Below are 26,642 nucleotides of genomic sequence, written 5' to 3'. Positions count from 1 at the left end.
TTATGTGCTTTCTGGCGCACGCGCCTGTCCAGCATTATCTTTGATATCTAAAACGTCGAGTACAGTGTTAAATATTATGCTACTTACGTCGTTTTGTTTATTGATTCCAGTAATCTCATCGTTTAGAACCATTACTATAATTTAAAGTGAATTAACTGTTCTGAAGTGGCTAATGATAGAGGTGCCTTATATAGTACGCGTGAAACAGTTTTAACGGTTGGCTGTTGCTAGCGTACAAAACTGTTACCCCCTTGCTGAACAATATTCAATAGTACTCGAATTAAATTCAAATTGTTTTATTTTTCTTTGTGTTTGTGTGTTGCTGTACACAACTTTTTCACTACAACTGTTTCGCAGCTGAAATACCATACTGTTCTCATTATATCTTTCCCTGATCATCAGTATGTCCCTTGTATAGTTCAAATGTTAAGACCTGCTGAGATCCGCACACATTTTAATTCTACTGACCTTCCATTTATTGGTTCATTAACTGCTTTCTTCTCTATCTATTTGAAAGTAATTTCCTACAATATACAGTTAACAACCACTCGGTTGCAATTGCATTTCAATAAAGTAATTTATTTAGGAAGATATGCAAATACCAAATATACTTATCGTAAGTATTTTTATAAGGTAAACTGACCGACATTTATTGTTCACTGCAGATAACCCACAACTGTAATTATACTTGATTCCAGTTGTGCATAATCGTTTACCTAAATTCAGAAAACATTACGTTACTCGACCGAATTCTGGCTGGCGACAAAAGTGCATTTATTGTGTACCGTTTCATGCTGGGTATCAAGATCAGTAACGGATTATTCGAAAACAACGTATTTCCTTTACTAACCTAGTTGACCTGATAAAAGGATGTTACAATTAGAAAAATTTGTTGGGTAAAATAATTTATTAATATCAAGACAATATTTAATTTCCGTAGCGTGCGAGTATATTCGTTTTTCATACGATGCATAACGATATTCTATTAAGAAATTGGTTTTAATGTCCGACGACCGTTCCGTGTCCGTTCGACGACCGGATGGCCAAGTGGTTAGAGAACCTGACTACTAAGCTTAAGGTCCCGGGTTCGAATCCCGCCCGGGGCAGATATTTGTATGAATAATACGAATGTTTGTTCTCGGGTCTTGGATGTTTAATATGTATTTAAGTATATATTTATCTATATAAGTATGTTCATCCGTTGCCTAGTGTCCATAGTACAAGCTTTGCTTAGTTTGGGACTAGGTCAATTGGTGTCAAGTGTCCCATGATATTTATTATTTACTAGCTTTTACCCGCCGCTTCGCTCTCATGAACCATAAACATTTCAAAGAAGCAAGCAATCAAGCAAGCAAGCAGTCAAGCAAGAAAGCAAGCAAGCATGCAAGTGAGCATGTTAGCAAGCATAATTATGCAAGAAATAGTGCAAGCAAGCATGCATTCGAGGCTGCATTCAAGCATGCAAGCAAGCATTCATTCAAGACTGCATTGAAGCATGCAAGCAAGCATGAATTCAAGGCTGCATTCAAGCGTACAAGCAAGCATGCATTCAAGGCTGCATTCAAGCATGCAAGCCAGCATGCAAGCAAGCATGCAAGCAAGCAAGCAAGCATGCAAGCATGCAAATGAGCATGTAAGTAAGCATGTAATTTTGCAAGGAATAGTGCAAGCAAGCATGCATTCAAATCTGCATTCAAGCAAGCAAGCATGCAAGCAGCCAAGCATGCAAGTTAGCATGCAAGCCAGCATGCAAGCAAGTATGCAAGCAAGCATGCAAGCAAGCATGCAAACATGCAAGTGAGCATGTAAGTAAGCATGTAATTTTGCAAGGAATAGTGCAAGCAAGCATGCATTCAAATCTGCATTCAAGCAAGCAAGCATGCAAGTTAGCATGCAAGCCAGCATGCAAGCAAGTATGCAAGCAAGCATGCAAGCAAGCATCAAACATGCAAGTGAGCATGTAAGTAAGCATGTAATTATGCAAGGAATAGTACAAGCAAGCATGCATTCAAATCTGCATTCAAGCAAGCAAGTATGCAAGCAAGCATGCAAGCAAGCATCAAACATGCAAGTTAGCATGCAAGCCAGCATGCAAGCAAGTATGCACGCAAGCATGCAAGCACCTATGCAAGCTATGCTATGGTTTGCTACACGTCTTAATTTTAGAGCACAACTGTGAAATCATTTTTCGATCTTTTATGCATGATTTGACTGAAAACACATAAACTTTGCAATCAACAGTTGGATCAATCAGCACCGGTCGAAAACATAATAAGTCCCGCTGCCAGTATTCCCGCTGCGAAATAACGTAACGCACAAATCTCACTAGAAATTTCTCATTTGTCACGGTATTGGATAATCTGTGAATAATTCCGCCTAGTAAACATCTCAAAAGCAAGTGTTACGTCATCTATCTATTGATTGTTATTATCATCATTCGTACAATAGTTAACAATATTAAAGTTTCTCATGACTTTATCATCCAATGACCTACATCGTTGACAGTTCTTATTCATTTTCTATTTTCTTTCGTTATTTGCTGTCACGGTACTATTGTGCGTAACTTTTTTTGATGAAGCTACGAAATAATTTAAAATAAGGTAAAATAAACAGACTGGTTTTGATATCGAAACAGTTATTTATTTATCTTGAATAATTTAACTTATTTTTAAATTTATACATAAAACAAAAAAGGAAGACGAACCACATCAAGGTATTAATCACAAACATGATTTAATATTTACATAGATACAGTCTTCAGCAGTGTCTCTCGATTCACTTCTGAACTTTAAATACTTTGCAAATTCAACACATGCTTTATAACTTAATTTTCTTAGTTCTATATTTCACTCAGAGACACTATTTCACGTGAATTTAAACTTAAACTTTAAATTAACTTAAATTTAATACTGAGTCATTTTGTTAAGTATTTGTTCGGTTTTTTTAAGACTTGATTAAGAGTTTCACTAACACTTATTTACTTTATTAACGCTTAGGGTTATCTTGAAAGGATAGTTTTCGTACCGTCAAAACTTCGAAAAGCTTTCGCCTCTTACTTTCTAAATCTTTTATCCGAGTAATGATTATATGATTATAAAAAATCGATTTACTCGTTATCTTCTAAATAACAAAAAACTTTTATACAATCGTAAACATAAACAAAATAATGAAACAATTATATGTCTTCGTGACTGGAATGGAAGACTCGATCAAACGCAACAAACTACGTATGGCAAGTATATAATTAAAATATGGATAATAATTTAATCTAAACGTTTGGAATGATTACTTAATCTAAAACTATTTACTATTTACATAATAATTATAACAGAAACAATATGTTAGCAAGTCTTACATTAGATAAAAGCAATTTACAGTAACTGTATCACTTACACGAGTGCATCGCACGTTAAAATTGACAACATCATTTGTTCGCTTCGTTGATCGCATTTGTCCTAACTCCGAGTTATTTAACTTAGCACTTATAATAAAAAAAGCATTTCTAGCTGCCTGTGTTTTTGTACTAAACAGGTAATGAGCAAAAGCAAAATCCTTAAAATCAATAAACGTTGCATCGATTGAATTCTTCAATGAATTCAAGTTCGCTGCACGGTTGGCGCATGAAAATTTCAAACATTTATAAAAACCTTGTTGTTGCAAGCAATAATGAGTGCACTATCATTTTTTGCTAGTTTGCAAATTCTAAAAATGCTACATATATTTTCATGAGTTCAACCGTACAATGAGTATAATATTTCGTTAAGCGTTATAAAAGGTTATCGATAGATCGATGTTTAGTGTCGCCTGGTGCATTGTTATCTGTTATTCAGTCTTTGTCTCCTACAAATCTGTAAGAGTCGGGAGGAGGTTCAGGCATGCAGTAACCGTGGTAAGTACGGATGTCTTCCGCGGCGTATGTGATTCCGGCCAGTACTCCTGGCTCCGTATGGTGTCTCGGGCAAGTATGATCCCTGGGGCATTGGCAGATGGTGTTGGCATTCACTTCGTCGATCTGTTCGTGTCGTCGCCTCACGCTGAATAGTTTGCAAGGCTCTTTTCGTGAGCAGCGCAATCTCTGCAATGGACAATTTTAAAGTTAAATCGTGACATCAGTATTGGTTTTTGCGGACCAGTCCACTAATGGAGATTTCTATCGCAATGCCAAATGTTTCAACTGATGAGGTTTTTATGTTGATGTCGGTTTAATCATGTTATTTATGTTGACGTCATGATTATTACATGTAAATTAATAAGATGTGAGCTGTGGTTCTGCGTCCGCGTTATTATTTCGTTTGACATTATAATGTTGTAGGCTATGATGATTCATTTCTAAAAGGTTAACGTTTATATAAACAGCTTATGTAAGTAGAATAAACACCTAGGATATTCTGATAGAATTTAATTTTATAGTAAATCAAAAATGTATAAGCAGTCCAATGATGAAAGACCAAGACCTCACCATAATAGTGAGTGGCGCCACCATGTTAAAAATTGAACTAAACTTTCTGCAGAGCGCCACATCGCGGCAACCAAGCGAACAAAAGAGAAAGAACTCACGCTGATCGGAGAGCACGCAAACTGGTATTGGTTCCCCTGCTCGCCGCTAGGTGTCGTGTACGGCAGTTTCTTTAGTAAATACGTGACGGACATCTTTGGGCAATGACAGCTGATAATTTGCTGTGTCGCGTTACTGTCGGGCAGAGAATAGATGGTCCACGCTGGGTCCTTGAAGTAGCGGCATTTTGGTAATCGCTTCACGGGCTCGCAGGTCTTGTACAGGGTAGTCTTATCGGCTAGCGTGTGATTGTCGTCCGCTGAGAGATCACTGAAAGCAAAAAGAAACGTTGTAAATAAGTAGTGTCTTTGCAAAAAACTTGCGAACTTCCTTACAAATTTTGAAGCAAGTGAAAAATAAGTTTGTATCTCATAGTATTTCTATGAAAAACAAAGTTATTTTATGCGAATCAATGATTTTAAGATTTTTCCTTTACTCGTTCTACAAGGCTTTACTTGTTGTTCATTTTGGAACTCTGTCAACTGGAATAACCCTTTACAGATTCGTGTAAATTTCAACTTTAAGTCCATCCGTTCCCGAGAAAAAGGGTCTTGACTATCAACCTGACAAGGAAATATTACACCTTATAGGTCCCGTTTTCCTTTTTGAGGTACGGAACCCTGAAAAAAAAGTTAAAATATTTGGAACTGTATAGTTTTTACTTGTTTAAATAATGACGAAAATTAAATTTCGAAACTCGTTGATGTCTTTTTTACTAGACTCGGCAAAGTCAAATATAGGTCACGTTGGTTTAAAAATTAAATAGTATTGGAATACTGACAGGCAAACGTACAGTTATAAGGCTTGGATATTTTGAAGTAGAAACTCTCTTTCATCCTGCACCTTTATAAGAGATACTAAGTGTTAAGATGAAAAACTTATGTTTTTGGAGCAAAAATGTTGGACTTCAAATATAATTTATTACAAAAAAGAACTCGGTTTTCTTTTAACGTTTATGCATGGTGGACTGAAGAATCGGAGCATGACGCTGATTTGTTTGATTGATAAACATAAATGACAGTACGAAACGTAACTAAATCAATTATTGAGTCTGAATAGCGCGCAACTTAGTTCGCGTGAAAATCAACAGTAGGTAATAATTTGTTATTATAACTCGGATACGGTTCTACGTAACAGGATGTCCCAGAAAGATGATTGCCGAAGAATGAAAGATAGTTAAATTTTTCTTTATTTATTTTAGATCCTTGACATCCTCGGCAATATTAGATATGCAATATGCAATAAATGTGGAAGAAATTCCTTTAATTTCTTTGTCGCTTCTCTCTCTTCTAATGTAGGTACACAAAGGACTGATTGTATGTAGGTGGCAAGTAGATTTAAGTTAGCAAAAAGTTTGCAGTATACGTGAGCAGCTATTTTGCTGTGCTTCTGAAATCCGGGTCACCTGAAACCTTCTTTGCCTTTACAGTAGTCAAGATACTATTCCGTGTCAATAAGTAAACTGCGATACAAGAGGCGATAACGACTGATCACCATGTGCTCTTTAAGCACCTAAATAAATGTTAACCTACAAATGTGTCTTACCCAGAGCAAGGTCTGTGCCCCAAACACCGGCATTTCTTCTCGATCCAGGGCTGCGTAGTGTCATACAGGTCCACTTTACTGCAAACTTGCCTCGGCCTGCAATCCGGAAGATCTTCATCTGAAACCTGCAATCCAAAAAGGTTTCTATGATTAAATTTTAAAATATTTGTACGGGTTCCGTACGCGAGTCCGACTCGCACTTGGGCGGTTTTTTTTTCTTGTAGTAAAGTTTTATTTATTAGATTAGTTTACTACCTTTTACCTTTAACTTTTTCTGTTAGAAATTAGAATCATATTTATATTAAGTTGAATCACAGAGGGTAAGAGAGGAGTAAAATCTTCATTTAATTATTACAAATTTATGACTCTTTATATAAAGCAATTATTACGCATGTTAGCCTCTTAGTATTCCGCAGAAGTACAAATCAAGTAAGTAATTTATAATTGTTATGCAAAGTGCGGCGTGCTGTTTGCTGACAACATGACACACTGTGCGTATGTTATGTAAATATTATAATTAGTATGCGTTTGAAAAGTCTTATACTTACGATGTATGTACATTACAAGTATGCACTTAATTATAATGAATATACAGGTTTTATAAAATTGTGGCTAGTCGAAAAGCGCACCGCGATTTATTTTATCATTGCAAGCCTTTATTAAACTTGCAATATTCGTATGTATATTACCTAAGAATGTACATTCATTGTATTCAAATTTCACAATTCGAATTTCACCGACTTCTAGACATCTAATTTACTAAAATTTTATACAGTTCGAATGCTTACGTCTTTCTACCTCCAATGATGCGACATTTAGATAAGATGACAATACAAGTATGACAATAAACAGTAGAGTCGCAAAGAACTTGAATTAAAAATTAAATTTTCGCTTATGCACATATTTTTGTATTATGCTGGATCTAGGCGGCATGAAACGACTTTTTAACTCTACTTTACTTACTCTACTTTTTGACTGTAGTAAGTAAGTAATTAAGTAAAACCTTCGTCTAAGACCGAGGCAATCAATCAGGCGCCAGTCATGGGCAATAAAAAATTGAGCTTTTTTATCTATTTGTTCGTGTTTCATATTATTAAATTAACAAAACTATGTAGATATTGCAAGTTAATGTAGGTATAAAGTACAAAGTAAAAGTTGAAGGTGCCTAATGATACTAAATTATCGTTTATTTCCTGTTTATGGTTTAATTTCCTTGCAAACGAAGTTATAAGCATATCGTATAACTGTTCATAAAATTCATTTTAAATAGTGCATTTAGTGCACTTCTTGTTGTTACAATCTATTGTTTTGACATAAACCTACTTATTTTACTTTTATTTGTTTGGTTTTCAGTCGTATACTATTATTTTGCATGATCCTTTCCCATATTCATCCAACTATTTAACACGCTCGAAGTATGCGATAAAATGCAGCCGGCATTACCGATTTGTCGCGATCGATTCAAACTTTTAAAATTCCACGCGCATCGCTGGTCAACATTCGTAGTACGCGCAGTACGAATATGCCATTCGCCACACCAATAAATTTAAACACGAGAAATATTTGAAAGTCTTCATAAACAGCATACATATAGCGACTTATTAAACAGGTTCATAAGGTGCAAAGATGGCGTAGAAAATCGTAATGGCATGGCAGGAAAATTTTCGTTTAACAACCCGGAGCAAAAATAGACTCAAGCTTATAGTGAGGCAAGGGCGAGTGCGAGAAGCTTGGGGTAGGAATGACTTCTCGGATGCAACATCTGACAGTTGGTGTACATGTATACCGCCTTTATTATACTTGTCATCACTGACTTCATGATTATTAAAAGTTATCATCATCAAGGATGACGAATAACAGACGAGACGACCCGGTGGGCATCGAGTTATTATGGGACCACGACACTGAAGTATAGTACAGTATGAATATTATCTGCAAAATAAAGGCTTTCATATCGTCTGCATGTATGATCAGTAAATAAGACCTATTCTAAAGCCGTTCCAAAAGTCAAATGAAAAGCGACAGCCACAAAAGATCATCGCGCGTGGGAAATACGAAATGTGCACTCCGTATTGCTCCACACCTGTCGTACCCCGCAAGGAATGACGGCACGGATCATTATACACCGTCCGTAAGATGTTAATCATAATCATTCACACAATGCGGGCATGTGTGCTCGAAATCTGTTGTCAAAAAACCTTTTTTTTTTGCGTGAAAAAGGACCATTGGTCTTACTTCCGATCCAACCGGAAGGCGTTGGCAACCTGTTGTGTGTGGGAATATTGACGCTGCTCGCTGCCCAGGGTTGCCTACGCAGGCCATATGTTTTAACTAATTATGCTAACGATCTTGGGCGTCCTTATTTTGTTGGGCGTAATTACTAGTGTAGAACGGAGATAACTTGTAACTGTGTGGCAGTATCAGCTGACACATAATACAACGCATTAAGGTGGAAATAACATATGATACGCCATGTTTTGTACTCACTGCTGGGCATACATTTCTCGTTATTACATTATAAGGCAGTTAAAAGACGAAAGGTCGTACGCGCCCCAATACAGGTTAGATCAGTAAATGAAAGAAAAATGATGAATGAGCTTGAACTACATCTGAACTAAGTAACTTTTGATAAAACTTAACGTCGAATTTAACATTATCTGCTCTATAAGTACGCATAAGTTACACAGGAAAAATCATTGCACACTACAATTGTTTAAATGTAAGGAAATAAATTTAAGCTCCTCCTTACGTTAAGGAAATCCGACAGCGCGGGTATGAGAAATTCTGAAAGTCTATCAACCTTGCGATAGCTACCGAAGACGTTCGTTGGCAGCATTCAATATTTTGAAAGGCGCTACAACAACAGAAGATGGCATTTCGATGGCTTTGACATTCTTAATAAGGCAAGCGTACTTCGAGACAGCCCTGGTAACATGACGGTGTGAAAAAACTAGAGTTTTTTTCGTTGTTCCGGATATACTTCCCGTTTCTTGTTGTGTTGCGATAGATTTCGCGGAAACGGTCTCGGTTGGATCTTTCGACGGCCGGAAACAGCCCTTTTGTGTGGCAAACAAAAAGCTTCATATAAGTAAAGAAACTGAGCACACTGTAGGTACAATGTATGGGTTGTTGACTTACTTCTTTACGCTTGCCTCGATTTAACGGAGCCCGGCCGAAGTCAGGTTGAATGCTAATGCGAGATAAAAAGTGACTGCCTCAAATATTCACGGCGACAAAAGTGTCGCGATTGCTGCTGTTTTAACTTTTATCTTTTTAAATAACCATTCAGCAATCGCTGGTTCATAATCTAATCGCGAGTATCGCGTGTTAATTTATTCATTTGCCTCTCAAGACATGATTTTAGTAATGATCAGGCCTATTTGTACCCCGCTCGGAGGCTCAACGGATGTTTGTGTCAATGATTTTTTGGAAACGTTATTTGAGACCTGACCAAAGGCCGGAGGCGACAGTTTTAAGGGACGTTGCGTTTTCGTCCTTTTCTAAGTCGTTTTGAAAACCAGACGGCTGATATGCGTCTTCGAGTTGGAGCCGTAGTTGTTTCGGTTAAGGTTTATTCTGAGTTGAGGTAAAGGTTTCTTGTTGCGAGGGCCGTGAGGGGCTCGGGGTCCGAGGTATCCGGTCCAGCGGACAGGTGGCTGCGCGCACGCCGCCGCTGCCGCGCCCACTCTAATGAAATAATTTGTTACCAGCACCGACCGACCTTCCACAACCGTCTTGCCACTATCCTTGTTACGTTTGAACGATTTACAATTGGCTGTCTCTCTCGCACGCCCAGGAGAACTTTAATTTAGTGCGTGATTGTTTCTTCTCCTTAGCACATGCCTAACCACCGACATACCTAGGTACTAATTTATTATACTTCGTTTCGTTTGACATTAAAAATTTAACGGTTACATTCGCATATGTTTTTACAAGCTTTTACTCAGCTTACCCTGATTGTTTAAGAAGCGGCCACACCGCTGCTCAAAATACGGAGACGGCACGGAATCGCAGTGACGTGCCGTAAACGTCAGGACTTTTCCACATGCTCTCCACCAAAAGTCGTGACGTTTACGGCACGTCACTGTGATTCCGCACCGTCTGCGTATTTTGAGCAGCGGTGTGGTCGCTCCTTTATTTATTTATTTATTTGGGTCAAATCTTGGAAGCTGAAATTGACTCGCTTGCTGTTTTAGGATTGACTTGAAATTTAGCATACTTATGTAAATCTGGTGACAATACAATAATCTGGTAGTGACATTGTGGTAGACCGGTCAAGATCGTCTCCAGAGGACGGAACTCCTCAACGATTAAAGGCATTGATCTGAAATTTGATACGGAAAATGTAGTTTAGGTGACAATGCAAGTGTAGTTATCAAAAAGTACAGTCAGCAAAAAAAGGCTTGTATTAGAAATTATATTTTTAACAAAAACTTATTAAGAAATGAAGATGTTAGTGGTAATTATATTAACTTCTACGAGTTCATTAAAATCTTGGATTGTTTAACAAAAACAAGTGCTAGGTAATAGCATTACGATTTTTCACTTTCGACGCGAGTTAGCTCTATTTAAATTTGCCTCATCTTTTGCCATCCTGACCGTACCGCGATCTGTTTACGAGTACAATGTCATTAAGTAATCTAATAAAGTTAGTTTTCTTGCCAATCATACCTACCGGTACATGCCTACGACATTGCTGCTAGATAGGTATATCCAATATAAAATGTAACACAACAGTTACGGCGTTGTCGGATGTCGGCAGTTTCCCTTCACGCGGACGTTTAAAATGGCAAATGAGTCCACGACACGACAAGAACGAATTTGGTGGGCTTAGAAATTGGATGCTAATTTTTTGAATAACCTTGTAGGGTATTAGTTTGTAGAAGGTTTAAGAATCGCTTCAGTCTTTTTGGTTTTTTACTGATATTTTTTAGGGTAATAGCGATCTTAATTTTATAACTTAGATATGTATGTTTTGTACTAAATTTATCAACTTAACTTGTATTTATAAACTTTTCAGCCATAACTGAAAACTACCCTACATATAAGGTAACGACAATTATCATGAAGTTAACAATTTCTTGGCTTCAAAAAGCAGGTTGTTACAAAAAGTGTTATTAACAACACAACAGTTGCCATTTTAATAAGTTTTCATCTTTGCGTAATTCCCTATTGGGAACTAGATGCCATTGTTATGAAATTAACCCCCTATTTCACCATACATTGAATAAATTTATTTGACGGATAAATGTGATGCCGTCGCTGTTCGTTTTGTTCGAATAGACGGAGACGGCATAATCCGTCAAATAAAATTAATCAGAGAGTGGTGAGACAGCCCCTTAGACCTGTCTCCAATCTCAGTTAAGTTACTATTAACTTAATGACAGATATCTATGATGCAGTTTCTGTTTATTTTGTTCGCTTGACGTAAGGTAGCGTCACAGGTATTTGTCACATAAAAGAAAAGTAATTTAATAGAGAGTGTTGCGACAGGCTCATCATTCTTAGGCTGATTGTAATAAACGATCGGTTCTGAAAAAATACATAATATTATTATGTATCGAACCTGGTTATCCACCGCCGTGGTTACTAGTACAGTACAAGAAAGAGACTCACCTACCAGGCTGAACCTTTTCGCTGCAATGTCATGTTAACATTCTATACATTAGCCAATAAAATGGATTGAAATGGATTGCCTGGGAATAGGTTCCATCCAGGTACGTGATTCAGTTTAGTGCTGACTAACTGTACACGTACACAAGCTGTTCACGATAATAACTCGAACCCACCTAGGTGCTTACATGTAGGGTTCGACCGAAACTAGTACTGTACCGATACTGAAACCGAAACTATTTTTGTAATTGGTTTATGTGATTATACGATAAATTGAAGTTGGCTCTAAAATAAGTGAGTGGGCAGTATCTATTTTATTTCATGTGAAATAACAGCATAGCCACGAAAAACTATCGACGCACGAGTGGTGGTGCCACTTCACGACGCCGGTCGCTCCCGATACCCGAACGCAGCATGAAAGCCCACGACTTTTCGGTTTCGAAACTCTAATTTAACGCCGAAACTTGCCGATACCGAAACCGAATGTTCGGTCGGAACTACCTACATGTTTTTCAAATCGTTTAATTACAAATTCGGGAGCGTCATTGCCCGGGGCCCGGACGCGGCCGGTTCCCGGTAACACGGGTAGCGAACAAATTATTAATCCGCATAATTGCACCGGTTACAAGATGTTTATTACGACTGGTATTAACAGCCCGGGGCAGCTTTTGTTCGACCGCTAAAAATAAATTGGTGTGTTCGATCATGAAGTGGTTATTCGATATTTAAGTGATAGAGAAGCCGAGCTTAATATAGAAATTTGATTTGAATATCCTGTAGCAGAGTGTGTTATTAACACAGTTTTTTTTTGCGTTTTTACCGTGAACATACAAATGTTAAGGGTTTGTCAAGTAACTTTCAGAAACGTGTACGGCGTCTTTCCAACCTTTAGCCCATTCAAAGACATAAGTTTAATGACGGAATCCATTGCTTTATCTTTAAGAAAACAATAAACGGCGGCAATATTTTTGTGAATATAGATCTCTACGATTGTAAAACTAACACAAAAGCCTGGCTATTCAACTCTATTTCAGTACAGGTATATTACTTATTTATTGGGAGTATTCCATCATTTATCTATACATATACTGAATACAATATAACCGAGAGTTAAACTTTTTATGTAATCTTTGGAACCCATAATTTTTTTTTAAAAACCTTTTACAGGTAGAAAGTTACACTATTCCAAATTAACATTGGCTATTTATCTCGGAAAAGCGCGAGGTTCCACAGAGTATAAGTTTCGGAAAACAGCTAGTTTAAAAAAAACTCATATTCGTCATCTTTATGCTTCCAACCTCAGCTTTCGACAGTCAAACACAAGCAACGCCCTGCTTGCCGGAAGTATCGTCGACATCAAATGCCACGCGCCTAACTAATTGGGAGACCTTAAATGGCATGCCCACGAATCTGTACATGACAGGAGTTATTACATATGTCCGAACCTAATATAGTCATGTCAAAGTTATGTTTCATCGTGATACGGTTTCAAAGAGCGATATTAAATATTCGCGTAGTCGTAGTCTCAGTAATATTTAATTTAAAAATACTGGTATTAAGCCCAATGAGTTTGTAGTGGACAATCGAGCCCCGCAATGTAATGCAACTTGCACGATTTTTCTTGCAAACCTAAACTGAGCTTTATACGAGTGTTAAATTAAATATTTCAGCATCAGCAGGTGGTTAAATTAGTCTGACTGAACATTCTCTATAAAAATGTTTTAATCTGAATCTTTGATTTAAAGTTTACTTATAGTCGCGCTTTTGTCGCGGTTTACTTTTAATGTCGACCGTGTATGGAAAAGTTGTCTACAACAATTAAAAGCTCTTAAAACATTTTACCTACAGGGGTTACTTCGTTCTTTATCGATTTTTTTTCTTATTTAAAACGTAAATAGATACCTATTGTTTATTTTTGGGTTTAACGCAGAATTTGAACATGACTTACCTATATAAATGAATAAATAAATAAATTTGAGGTGTTGAAGCGTCAAAACTGTTCAAAAATAACGGAAAAAACTAAGACTTCTTTGCTGAACTTACTTTTTACCCGACTGCCTGAAGAAGGTTTATTAAGACTGTGCTTTTTGCATTGTCATCGTTACCGTATCTTCATATCCATAACAAGCAACTCAATCCGATCACTCGTGAAATTTGACTTAAAAGATTTGAAGATAGCGTACACATTACAAGTAAATTAAAACTTATAAAAAACAAGACAATGTTCGTTATTTTAATAACCTATTAGTCATTCAAGTTGGAAGTTCAAATTCGAAAAATATTTATTTCCTAGAAGGCCGGGTTTAACGTATCACTCGATCAGTGTTTATGTATTATCACCCAATATTGTTTTATTTGATTAGCGGCCGAATATAAATTTACAGAACGGATGTCGATCATGGATCCAATGCGAGTTATGATTTATTATATTTTTAGGGTCCCGTACCTAAAAAATGCTAACGGGATCCTTTTACTTTTTTTTCTGCGTAAAATTTGAACTTATTCTTGCACGAGTATGATAAATGGTTTTTCTTCCACTATGCTTTAATTTCATCATAACCACTTAAATACCCAGCACAAAGCGGGACTTTTCTGCTCTAGAGCAGAAAAAATGTATGAAAATCCTTTATTGCATTGTTTTAGTTTTTTTTTAATTGCACCACCTAGAGGTAACACAAGTATTTTTGCTATAAAATTAGCCTGCATAGTGTAAAAAAATCTCGTGTTAGGTTGGTTAACCTGACGGTCTTGTGAAATTTTACAGATTGCGTACAAAAAATTGTTGCTACCAATCCTACCAAAAATAGGCGCCCATCCGAAATTTGACAGATCGCGGGTAAAAATATCTGCTTCTAACTCTTCTCTACTAATAAAGTAAGAAATTAAAAAAAAAATTGGCGGGAACCTTGCGAATTTTCCGTAGACATATTTTGAATGCGAATGTAAACTTACTCACAAAAATGGAATCATCGAGTGCTAGTGAATTTTTTTTCCTATTAATTATTTAGCATGAGTTTTTTTTGTCTTCTATTCCTGTAATAGTTGAAAAAAAAAGCAGATTATGCACCTCGCATTAAGTAATTTATATTGCCCTCGTGCTTTTTAAAGCCCTCGCTGATGCTCGGGCTCCAAATCGGCACTCGGTATAAATAACTTTGTGCTTGGTACAACAATCTACTATTACTGCCTTGAGTTTCAGTCATCATTGGCAACAATTATTGTAACGTTTGAAACGTTTACTTCAGAATCTCCGTCAAAACGATAGGTAAAGTTACTATATATATAGGTATTAATATTTCTATGTATTTCTTCAATGGACTTGACAACAATCTTAAACGTAACTCTAGTGCACTGACAATCCCTTTAATTTCTATGAAGTTATCCCACATACATCCAGCACAAATGAACGGGCCCTTTTGTGGCCCGGGGCATCCGGAGAGGCCCATTCAAGACGCACGTGGCCGTAGAGTGGATCCCTTTGAGACGGATGCCATTCTACGTAAGGCCGACTGTTCATTGAAGACTTTGAAGACTTGACAGCGAAGGGCGAGTTATCTTGTCTGGAAGCCCATGACGCAATCACAAGAGTGGATGAGGGTTTGTTTGTTCAAATGGTTCCAACGGAAGACCAGCGTCGGCCGCAAGGTTGACATCATGCTGAGTTGGGACCATCTCGTGACAATATTTGTCTCGATTTCCGTTTTTCTTTTTCTTTCTTTTGTAAAATGTCACGAATAAATGTTTTTCTTTCTTTCTTTCTTTACAATTTTCATCATTTGATGAACTAACTGTGACAACCTACATCTGTTGTGCAAGATTATGAAGAGATATATATGCTATGTAAAAGTAATGCCTGTAGGCAAGTGCGTGGCAGCACTAATACTATAGCATCACGCGTGCTGGAATCTCTTGCTTCTCCTTTACTGAAAACACTGAGATTCAGTACTTATAAAATCCAGAGGCTCTGTGTATATATATTATTGTTTAAACCTAGACTTAACTGACTATTAATATCATATTACGTGTGTTTATGGTCTGAAATAAATATTTTCTGAATTTGAATTTTTCAATTAAATAAAATTGTATATTTTTTCGGACAGAAGGAATCTATACTAGCGGACACTTGACACCAATTGACCTAGTCCCAAACTAAGCAAAGCTTGTACTATGGATACTAGGCAACGGATAAACATATAGATAAATACATACTTAAATACATATTAAACATCCAAAACCCGAGAACAAATACCTGCCCCGGCCGGGAATCGAACCCGGGACCTCAAGCTTCGTAGTCAGGTTCTCTAACCACTTGGCCATCCGGTCGTCTATTACACGCAAAGTCTCCCTGATATCAGATGCAAATTAAAAAATCATGTATTCATAATACCTACATTCGTTATATGTTACGAATACGCTAGGTGTATAGTTTTCAATGATAGTCATATATAAATTAACGGTTTTTCAAGAATTATGAATAGAAATTGATAAATCGTCACAACTTTTAAACAAGATCGCATCTCCAAATCGATAATTTCGGTGTGAACTTTATGCACATTATTTATTTGTAAAAAAGACAAAATCCAAACCAAGACCAACTAAGTATTTATTACAATTTTAATACTTAGACCCACCCTACGCTAAACTATAAGTTTACAGTGTTTAAAAAAATATATATATTCTGTTTTCGATTTGGTAGATACCAATCAGATAGAATTAAACAGAACCAATCATATTTTTAAGCCGCTCCCTGCCAGCCTCTCATCTTTTTAACCGTTGAGCCAGTAAAAAAATAACTTTTTTTTTGTTTGCGGTCGCGTAACACAGGTGTCCCTTCGCGTCCCTTTGGTTCCCTTGTTGTTTTTTTTTATATCTTGAGCTCTATACACACTCCCGCTTCTGAATCAAACTTGTTTAACGTTTTTCAGTTTGATATTGTGTTTGAATAATGAATTATACACAATGCGATAGTAGCATTGCTAGTAGTATTGCAGTTATTAACAAGTTTATGTTTATGGTCCCGCCGGAAGACCAGCGCTGACTCCATCTCAGGAGTCCGCATTTATGCTGAAGCGGGACCTTTTCACTCATACATAAAAAAATATATATTATTTCATATTTTATTTCATATTTTGTATTTCAACTATTTTTGTAACTTTTGTGTGTAACTATTATGTGTGTGTTGAAAAAACTTTTTCATTAATTCATTCATTTATGTTCATAATCTCGTTTGTAATACAAGCTAAGCTTCTTTTTACTGACTGTACTTGCATTGTCATTCAGCTTACATATGGACATCAAGTTTCAAGGCAATCAGACCACTGGAAGGAAGTGGATTAAAATCCATGAAAAGATTGGATCCATACTAATACCTACGACAAAGCGCTTGTAAATTGTGAAATACATATGTAGGTATAGGTACGTACATTGTACATTAAGAATGCCTGTTCTCCTTCTTTTCTTCGGATTGCCTTATCCAAATGAAAATGAAATTATAAATTTTGGTGGCTAAATACTGAAACTTGTTTTTAATGAGTAAATACCTACTAGAATTACAGACTGACTCTGGTGATGTGTAGTTTCTTAAAATTAGTCATTATACCTAGTAATTTAATGGTGTTTATAAAGCTCACTAATGATTACGTCAATATGTCACTAGCTCTCAGAGAATTGTGTAACACAAATTCTATATAATACAACATAAATTGATATTATAATAATGGAGGTAAAATAGTAAGGTATCAGGGCCCATGTGTCCTCGCCTTTACCGGCATTGTTGGCTCGAGCCAGCGGAATCCCTGCCGAGGTCACTCTTTGCATTCACTTTTCTTTATTGATGCATGTCTCAAAGTCTTTTTTGTGTATCGTCCGTAGCGAAGCGTAAATTATCTCATTAAACCCATTGATCGGAGCCAAGATTTGTCTAAATCCTGCCGTCACAAAAACTGTGTTTCTTATATTCGATAAAAAGTTAAAACGCTGTTAGCTGGCTTGACTTGGACTGGGTCTCTGTACCTTGTAGTTATCATAAAATAACGTATTTAAAGTAACTTTATTCATACTAAGGTTGTGATAAACTTTGTAGCAAAAGATTCGTCAGAAGTCATATTAATTTCAGCAATATTTTCAAAGCAACTGCCATGTAGGTTTATGGGGGAGGCCTACGTCCAACAGTCGACTCCTATGACTGATATGATGATGATGATGAATATTTTAGGTAGGTCGATCGTTTAACTGATTGTTAACTGACCACAGCTTCACCTCCTTTGCTAACTAGGGAGTTAACTGTTAGTTAGATAAGTTAATTGTTAGTTAGCCTAAGTGACTGACTTACTAACGTCTACATGAAGCCTTTGACTTCGAAAGTCTGAAATTTTCTCCTGTTATTTAGACAAAAAATAAGGATGTTACAAAATTCCTACCGGATGAAGACTTTCGGAACCAAAAGCTTCATGTAGACGTTAGTAGGTAGGTAATCATTCTAATACTTATGCTCTTATAGAGACTGTATCCTGCAGACAAACTGTGCAAACAGTTTTGCAGGGCTATGTATAAAAACTCTGTGAAAGAATGCCAAATAAATTTATTTTTCATTTTCATTTAATTTTTCAAGTAAACTAAGGCTTTTGTTTTTTAATGTTATTAAGATAAGGTTTTCAGTATGTACATGAACAACAGAACAGCAAAATAAAAAGCCTTCGAGGCAATTTGCCATTGATTGAAGTCGGATTTAATTTATATTTTTTCTGTTCATGTTGTGTATTGTTTCTAATATCAAGTATCATTTTACTATCCTTAGTGTAAACTTCAGTTAAAAATATTCCAAATCTACGTGCTGACACGTCTCATCAAATTCCCGTGCGATGTACGGAAGTTGGCTCACTAAACCAGTGTTTGTAAACATTTTTATTATGTCTCTGGTGAGTGTTCTGAATAAATACACTAGGTCTTTTAACATACAAACTATTTTATCAAACAAATTAAATTAACTTAAAACGGTTCTCATAGCTCCAACAATGGCCCTGCCTACGCGATTAGCATCCTAATAGACTCTGCTGTCCACGCCATTGAAATATCTTACAAACGCAAAACATTCTTCCTCTTACAAACACGCATTCTTTATTCGTGTAACGGAGCTTTATTCGTATTTTTTTCAATTAAGTTAATGATAATTTTATTCGGTGTCTACTTTATTTACTATGTGCTAAAATGACAACATTGGTCTATCACCATGAGAGATCTTACTTTAGAAGTTTCATGTTCTTAACATGTAATTACATACATGTTAATTTTTGGCGTATAATGTTGATTGTGAGTTCAGCAGTGTCGCAATTAATAGGTGTTGGCCAGTGGCTTGAAAACAGGCAATTATCGGTAAAACGCTGGCGTCGTGCGCTTGTCGGTGTCGGGTGCTCGGCTCCCGTTACGTCCGATGTGCACATCCGATATTTTAGACCTGGCTGGCTTTACTCACTGTAAAAATATTTAGTAATCTCCCGCAAAACATGCCTTAACATGTCTTATCTACGTCCATATATTGTAATGAATTTCAGCAAGAAGAGTCCAGAGTAAGAGTAAGAGGGTCTAAGACTTAGACTCTAAGTGATCTAAGTAAAACTTTGGAATCATCAATTTATTCAAATATTGAGTTGTATAATTCACCTATTTTTACCGTTAACAAATACAGTGGGTACCTATAGTTTGTACTTTCTTAATATTTATTTATTTATTTATGTATTTATTCAGGAAATATACATACTTTTTTAAAAGATACACCTACAGATATTAGGTATATATAGTGCTTAAAATCACCAGTTTGATTGAAGTAATACTACTATAATGTAAGGGAAGTACATACCTCTTTACGACATTATTTTTGCTAAAAGTTAAAACCCTGTAACTTGCTAGACTAGTGTCTACATATTTAAGGCGAATGTGTAATTATAACGTCATATTGCCGACATTTGCTTTGTAAGGATGTAGACGCTTACATTTACAAGGGAAATCAGTAGCCATTCGTCTACTAGTTTTCCTTCCTGATAAATGCAAAGCAAAATGGTAAGGTTTCACGTTGACCTAATATCCATTTAAAAAATGATTGACGATCCATGTGGGGAGCGGTGGTGGTCATTTCCGCGATATTTTAACCGACGATGATGCAATTCGATAACACATTAAATTGATCACGCCTTATTTTTAATAGATAGGATTTTTCTTTACTTAAAGCCATATTTTTCAGTTTATTTTTATTTTTGACAAAATCGCTGTCATTACGAGAAAAAAAAATACAAACATTGGAACATAGAACCTCCTCCTTTTTTGAAGTCGGTTAAAAAACACCATCAAGTGAAATTTTAGTCGGCTATTTTTGAAGAGCTTTTTGAAGTTGAGGCCCATGATAATGACAGTAAATTATCGTCCGCGATTTTAAAACAAATATTTTAATTTATTTTTATAGTAATGTGGAATGGAGGTGCCGTAGCTATTTCCCATATCCCACCCAATCCCGTATATTTTGCAGATTTGGTTCAAAAGTTCTCTTGTCATAAGTTGATTAGGTATACAGAAAGTTTATATGATCCTTTCACAAGCACGTTAGCTATGTGCTAGTAGATCATCCAGAAATAAGAAGACACGCTCCAAGTTTCATAATCCGGTAGCTGCACTCCATTTCAATAGAATTTGTCAATCTTATAGCCAACTGACGCTAACACCGACCGACTCTGTTTGATTGCTTTTGGATTATAATATAGGAGCATACATAATTCAGTGTCCACGTGAGTTGGCTATGTGTCTACAAGAACTTCCAATTCTTTAGAAATAGTGTTTACTTCGCCGATTCTGTAACTGCTGGCTACTAAAGCTCATGGAATCCAGATCAATGATACTCAAGTCATCGCTGGATAAAGATTTGCTGGGAAACAACAAGAACCAATTGGCCCACTGAACACTGGCTTCTCCTGTTCAATAAAGCTAACCGAAGTTGCGATTTACTACTGTTGATAGTGCAATACCCATGTGCCCGCAATACGGGGTTCGCACAAGGCTTGTCATTTGACTTGACATTAGATTAAATAAGACAATTAAACGTTGGTAACGTTTGTCATGAGCAGAACGTGTCAATTGGTAGTTTTTTTTATTCGAGTGGATGGCAAACGAGCAAGTGGGTCTCCTGATGGTAAGAGATCACCACCGCCCATAAACATCTGCAACACCATATTGCAGTGCAGATGCGTTGCCAACCTAGAGGCCTAAGATGGGATACCTAAGTGCCAGTAGATAATTTCACCGGCGGTCTTACTCTCCACTCCGAAACACAACAGTGCAAGCACTGCTGCTTCACGGCAGGATTAGCGAGCAAGATGGTAGTAGCAATCCGGGCGGACCTTGCACAAGGTCCTACCACCTGCAAGATTACGTTTAGATATTGTATTTTTGTTTTAGACCTTAAGAATAAAATAGTCACGTTGTTCATGGAATGAGCTAAGGGTTATATAAATACATATGTATCATATCATATCATATCGTATCATATTTTGTAGTAACTGGCAAGAAAACAAGTCAATCTTTTTGTTAGATTAGTCGTCAGTAGGTACCTATAGTTATTATCCTATTCAGCCTCAGATTAACCTCGAATTAATAAATGAAATTGACACCTTGTAAGGAGATGCATGTCATAGCTAGCCAGTTATTTATGTATTTAGACATCCAATCCACCACAAGTTTTTTTTAGTAAGTAGGTACTTTTAATACTGAATTAATTACCGAATAAAAAACAGATGAAACAGATTAGTCTTCTCGATTGTGCATGATTGTGTTGACATACGATAGGTAGATGACAAAATCAAAGTAAATCAAAAGTAAATATCATCACATCGATAACTTTGTAACGTTAAACATTCGATGTAAAACTAAATTTTAACAATGAAGATCAAAAATAGTGGGATCAAAATTTTCGTTGTATCAATTATGACAAAAAATTGTAAATGTCATTGAAATTATTACTATTTTGTTAAATACAAAATAATAATAATAATTTTGTTAAATACAAAATAGTACTTAATATTTTTTTAAATACAAAATAGTAGATTAGTGTTGTACTTGTTACAATTTAAGAGATCCTTTTTGTACAACACTTGAGCAACTGCCGGCATTCTCAACATTCGAAATTTAAGACAAATCCTTGGAAGGTGCTTTGTGTAGGTACGTAGGTAGGAAAAGAGTGGCGTCGTCGTCGGCTACATCAGACGGCTAGGTGGTTTTTTTTTATTTAAATATCGTCCAGTAACAAACTCCCTTTTCTCCCCGTCGACTCTTTTACACCCTCTGAAGACACTTCAAGCATAATTCTTGCGATAATGGACAATTGTTGTCGACTTTAAAACGCGTCATTGTTGCGTAGGTACACACAAAATAGATGAGTACAAGTGACTGTTGATCCGCTGTGAACGATTCACCAAGATTACAGATCGACGAAAACTTAACTTAAAATTCCATTCCGTAAAGTCAAACTGTCAAAAGGCCGGTTACCGTTACGAATGAGTTTAAACCTGGCGACGGTTTTTTTTTTCAACTAAATCTCTGCACACACGACTGGGGCCTAGTCGTAAGTCATCGAAGCTGTCAAGATAAGAATGAGTGAATGAACACCTGCTGCCACCGGTGTTACGCGTGCGCCTACGCTCCCGCGCAACGATCCATACAAACGATACCAATTTTTAACAATTCCGTGCACCCATCCTAATCCAATGCCACTGCGTCTCGACATACAGTTTACTTCTCATCAGCAATGCTTGCTTTTCAAATGCGACATTCGTACGACCGCGCCCTATCCTAGGCAGAAACGATTATCCCCTTGATTCGACGTCGAAATTATTATAATGATTATCGATGTTTTTTTAAATTGAAGACTTGACATCCGGATTTTTCGTCTTCTCATTTCGGTCGGCCCAAGAATGTAATCATTTTATTACCCACATACACGCTTGAGAGTTCAATTTTGTGAGAGGAAATCGATGGCGCATGAGATAATTAGGTATTTGTTTGCGGATGTTGTCGTTTTCTTATTGTTTTTACCTTCGCCTTTCGAGTTCTTTAACTGTGCTTGCGGGCGTGGTGTCCGAAAATTATTTTCTTATATGTTGTCGAGTTGAGAGACACGCACCTTGGAACGTAGAGGCTGCTTTTTTACAGCATCTTATCGAAGTAGTAAACAGATCGTTGGATTTGCCTTGTTTTTGAAGCAACTTGCTCTGTAATTACGTCTTAATTCTCACTAAGAATTAGTCACGCGGGCCCTGTATCGTGAAATGGCGTGTTTATAAATTTAACTGGTGGTATTCTGCTCTAGTTGTCCGTTTTAATTGCCCTAATTGTTGGGTGGATTCCTTCGTGGAAACATTCGAATAGTTTTAATAGCTATATGACGATATCACGATACTGGGTAGCTTCCATGCGTCATTCATTATTCGAAGCTTTGAGGTCTATAATTATGAAAGATGTATTATCTACAACTAGTTTCATATTCAAGGATTACCTTGTTGTTCATGCCTTTTTAGTTTGAGCGAAGTTTAGATGAAGATTAAAGAAGATGGAAAATATTTCGGCTTGGGTTAATTTCAAGTTATTGGGCCTACTAAACTCACTACTACATTGGTAGGCACTTCTAATTCGATACAATGTGTAGTGGTAATACGTAACTGATTAAATTCATGAGATCATTACGTCACTGCTCTGTTATGTGTTATGTGAGGTTCATTGTTTCCATCTAGAAATCTTACTATATAAGATCAAATTTATTGACTATCGGATCGGAGTAAATTGAAGTTTTTTTTTATTTTAATTGAAAGTTATCAATACCTAAACATGTTTTTATTATGTCTATAGAATTCTAATGACAATATATGTGCTAGGACAATAATAATATCGATTACTCTTAAATAAATCTTTTAAATGCAATTAAGTACCCAGTAAGAGTTTAAGTATCTTGTTTGAGCTTGTCAAAACCCAATAATAAAGGAATGTAGCAATACCTACAGCCGTGTTTGGGGTAGTTACCAAGGTTTAGTCTAAAACAATACAAAAGTTGCAACTCGAAAACTCATTAAGTATTTAAAAAATACAAAAAATTAAATGGCGTTTAGACCATTTTCTATGCAGTGGGATAATTATCGACACATTAATCTAGTACCTTCAAGTTAATCATCATAATAAATAATCATACTCAAATATTGGACGACCGGATAGCCAAGTGGTTAGAGAACCTGACTACGAAGCTTGAGGTTCCGGGTTCGATTTCCGGACGGGGCAGATATTTGTATGAATAATACGAATGTTTGTTTTCGGGTCTCGGATGTTCAATATGTATTTAAGTATGTATTATTTATCTAAGTATGTTTATCTGTTGCCTAGTATCCATAGTACAAGATTTGCTTAGTTTGGGACTAGGTCAATTGGTGTGAAGTGTCCCATGATATTTATTTATTTATTTATTTTATTAATATTGCAGTATCCATCAAGAAATCATAGTTAGAGTGTAACTAGTTTTAACAGATAAGGTCCTCAAAAATATATAGCGTTGCAAATAAAACTTATGACAGTCGTCGTGTGTGTGTTTAACACAGGTCAGTTCATAGAAAATGTCATTTTAGGCATGTCTTAGACGTGCTTCAATCTTTTGTGTTAAGGCCAAACGTGTTTATGCGCGTACGTTTCATAGAATTCTGTCATTTTAGGTTTATCTAAGACATCTATAAATTTTTCACTAGTAAGGTAAGAACCACAAAATCTAAACGTTCAAGCCATCATTTTATGGTGATAGATTGATCACTAAAATCTAGTCTAAATCTCTTCAATCACAAACCAACGATACTCACCCCGGTCTGGTACAAAATCTTGAGGCCACTCTTGAACGGAGGCACGGTTCTCCTATGAGGTAGGAACGGCAGCTTGTCAGGTCTTCTTACGTGTATTTCTCCCGAGGGCCTGAACGCCTCCAGGGGCGTTCGGATCACTCCCTGCACACCGCATACTACCCAGGCTAAGGTAAACGCTAGCACTTGCATTGTATCGTACACTGTAACAGTTACAGCAACACTCGTGGTCGGTATGCGTGAAATTCGCGTGTTCGTTCGCGAAGTGCGGTCTGTGGGTCGGGCGGGATCGGACTGGCGTCGGGCGCGGTGAGGCAGGTACTAGTTGGCCTACGCGCCCGGTATAACCACCTCCGACTGCGATCCGACGGTGTTGATACTTATGAGAGCTTTAAGACTTTTGATCCTTTCAAGAAATCGAAAAGTACGTGTGTAGGTACTACATGTAGATATAATGTAAACCCTTTATTGTATTGTATGTATATGGAGCTCCGCAAAGTAACGCCTGATTCAATAAATTATTTAAATTGTAACTATCATATCTTAATATATAAAAATGAATCCCGATTTCCCTTGGTCACGGCATCACGCGAGAACGGCTGGACCGATTTCGCTAATTCTTTTGTTGTTGTGTTTGCTATTGTCAGGAAAATGTTCGTATAAAAGAAGATTTAGAAAATTAAAAAAAAAACTACACCGGGGAGAAGCCGCGGGCACCAGCTAGTTTAAAATGAAAATATAATAAAAAACGTGTTAAGATCCATAAATAAATCACTATTTTTATCGCAGATATAGAATTTTACTTATGTTATACTTATTATCGCAATTAGTTTTCATTCAAGCACTGTATTTGAGCATGCGGTACATTATGAATGTATAAACATAAGTGTTGCTTTGTACAACAGACTTGTCCAATGTTTTCGAACATCGGATTCTATATGTGCACTATTAATCGATATGAACATTTATTTCACACGTGTCTGACAAAAATCAGCATTTGTTATAAAAAAAAAAACTATTTCTTCTGTAATCGTCGCGATTTATTCCCGTAATGTTTCAATTACAAAGCTGGTGTAAACAATCAAGTTTAAATTCATATTTAAGTAGAACTTTTCGCTGCATAATTAAACAAATTTTTACCTAATTCTTAATGAACTTAGAGTACGTACAAAGATTTGTATGCATTGCAAAAGTTCGTTATTTATTTGCACTGCATAATAATAAAGTTGTCTAATGAAGTGAATATCCGATGCCTTGATATGACCTGTGTTAACTAAGTTAACTTCGACTTAACTACACACAACTACTTGTACTACTTATTACTTATTCTGTGACTCAACATAGACAAGTGCAGAAATAAACTTAAGTTCGTCTTACTTAGGAATTCGTCAAAATTGTCTAGATTTAAAATTTCATTAAACATTTTCCTTAAAATGTAGTTTGTTATCATACAAGTTCAGAAGTTAAGATTAATAAAACAAATACTTAATAGCAAATTAATAAAACGCGCGCTGTCTTGCAAGGATCAAGTGCGTTTGCGGCCGCTCGGGTTTAACTTCCTACCGATGATGTTTTTCTACACAATCTTGTTGCTCTGATATAAAGCTGCGTCCACAATTATTATTATTATTAACTTAAGTAGGTACAGTAAATAATTAAGTTAAATAACCTAAAAGTTTACCGTAATAAATAATACAAACAAACCAACGCAAAGGTTTTGAAGACCGTGTGTAAATTTCTGAATTTTATAAATATTTTGTTTCATAGTAAGTACCTATAGAAAAGTGTCAAGAAAAAAACTATTATTAAGAGTGTCAGAACTATCTTTTTTATAGCATTTGTTAAAAGTAATCCTAAACAATCTTGAAGCAAATATGGCTGTTTCCAACCAAATTTTATCATCAAGTTACTTTTTGTTCATATTATAGCTCTTGAAAAATGAAATGAAGGCCACCGGTCCCAAACCTAAAGCTCACTGTCTTATCAATCAATGCAATGCGGTGCTTGAACGAACGAAACGATTGCGTTTCGGATTTTGAAAAACTTATCCCTGCTTGCTT

At 36.3% G+C, this 26,642-nt stretch overlaps 2 protein-coding genes across 2 annotated transcripts in view; one reads left to right on the top strand and one right to left on the bottom strand.

The window, feature by feature from the left end:
* The window catches only part of LOC141439744 (elongation factor-like GTPase 1), a 131,521-nt gene that overhangs the window by 81,741 nt on the left and 23,138 nt on the right, over nucleotides 1-26,642 (top strand). The window lies entirely within an intron of this gene.
* On the bottom strand, nucleotides 2,715-24,886 carry aos (protein argos). The gene is made up of 4 exons (XM_074104120.1): nucleotides 24,586-24,886; nucleotides 6,101-6,225; nucleotides 4,558-4,825; nucleotides 2,715-4,075 (listed from the first exon to the last, which is right to left on the bottom strand). The coding sequence occupies exons 1-4, from the start codon at nucleotides 24,772-24,774 to the stop codon at nucleotides 3,827-3,829; spliced, it is 831 nt and encodes a 276-aa protein (XP_073960221.1). The 5' UTR covers nucleotides 24,775-24,886; the 3' UTR covers nucleotides 2,715-3,826.

Source organism: Choristoneura fumiferana, chromosome 21 (genome assembly GCF_025370935.1).
Source record: "Choristoneura fumiferana chromosome 21, NRCan_CFum_1, whole genome shotgun sequence".
NCBI classification, from domain to species: Eukaryota; Metazoa; Arthropoda; class Insecta; order Lepidoptera; family Tortricidae; genus Choristoneura; species Choristoneura fumiferana.
This window is presented reverse-complemented; position numbering and strand designations above follow the sequence as displayed.

Coding starts and splice junctions, on each gene's coding strand:
- aos (XM_074104120.1), bottom strand. CDS start 24,774: ATGCAAGTGCTAGCGTTTACCTTAGCCTGGGTAGTATGCGGTGTGCAG. Junction 6,226..24,585: donor AGATTTTGTACCAGACCGGG/GTGAGTATCGTT, acceptor TTTGGATTGCAG/GTTTCAGATGAAGATCTTCC. Junction 4,826..6,100: donor GGGCACAGACCTTGCTCTGG/GTAAGACACATT, acceptor TTTTGCTTTCAG/TGATCTCTCAGCGGACGACA.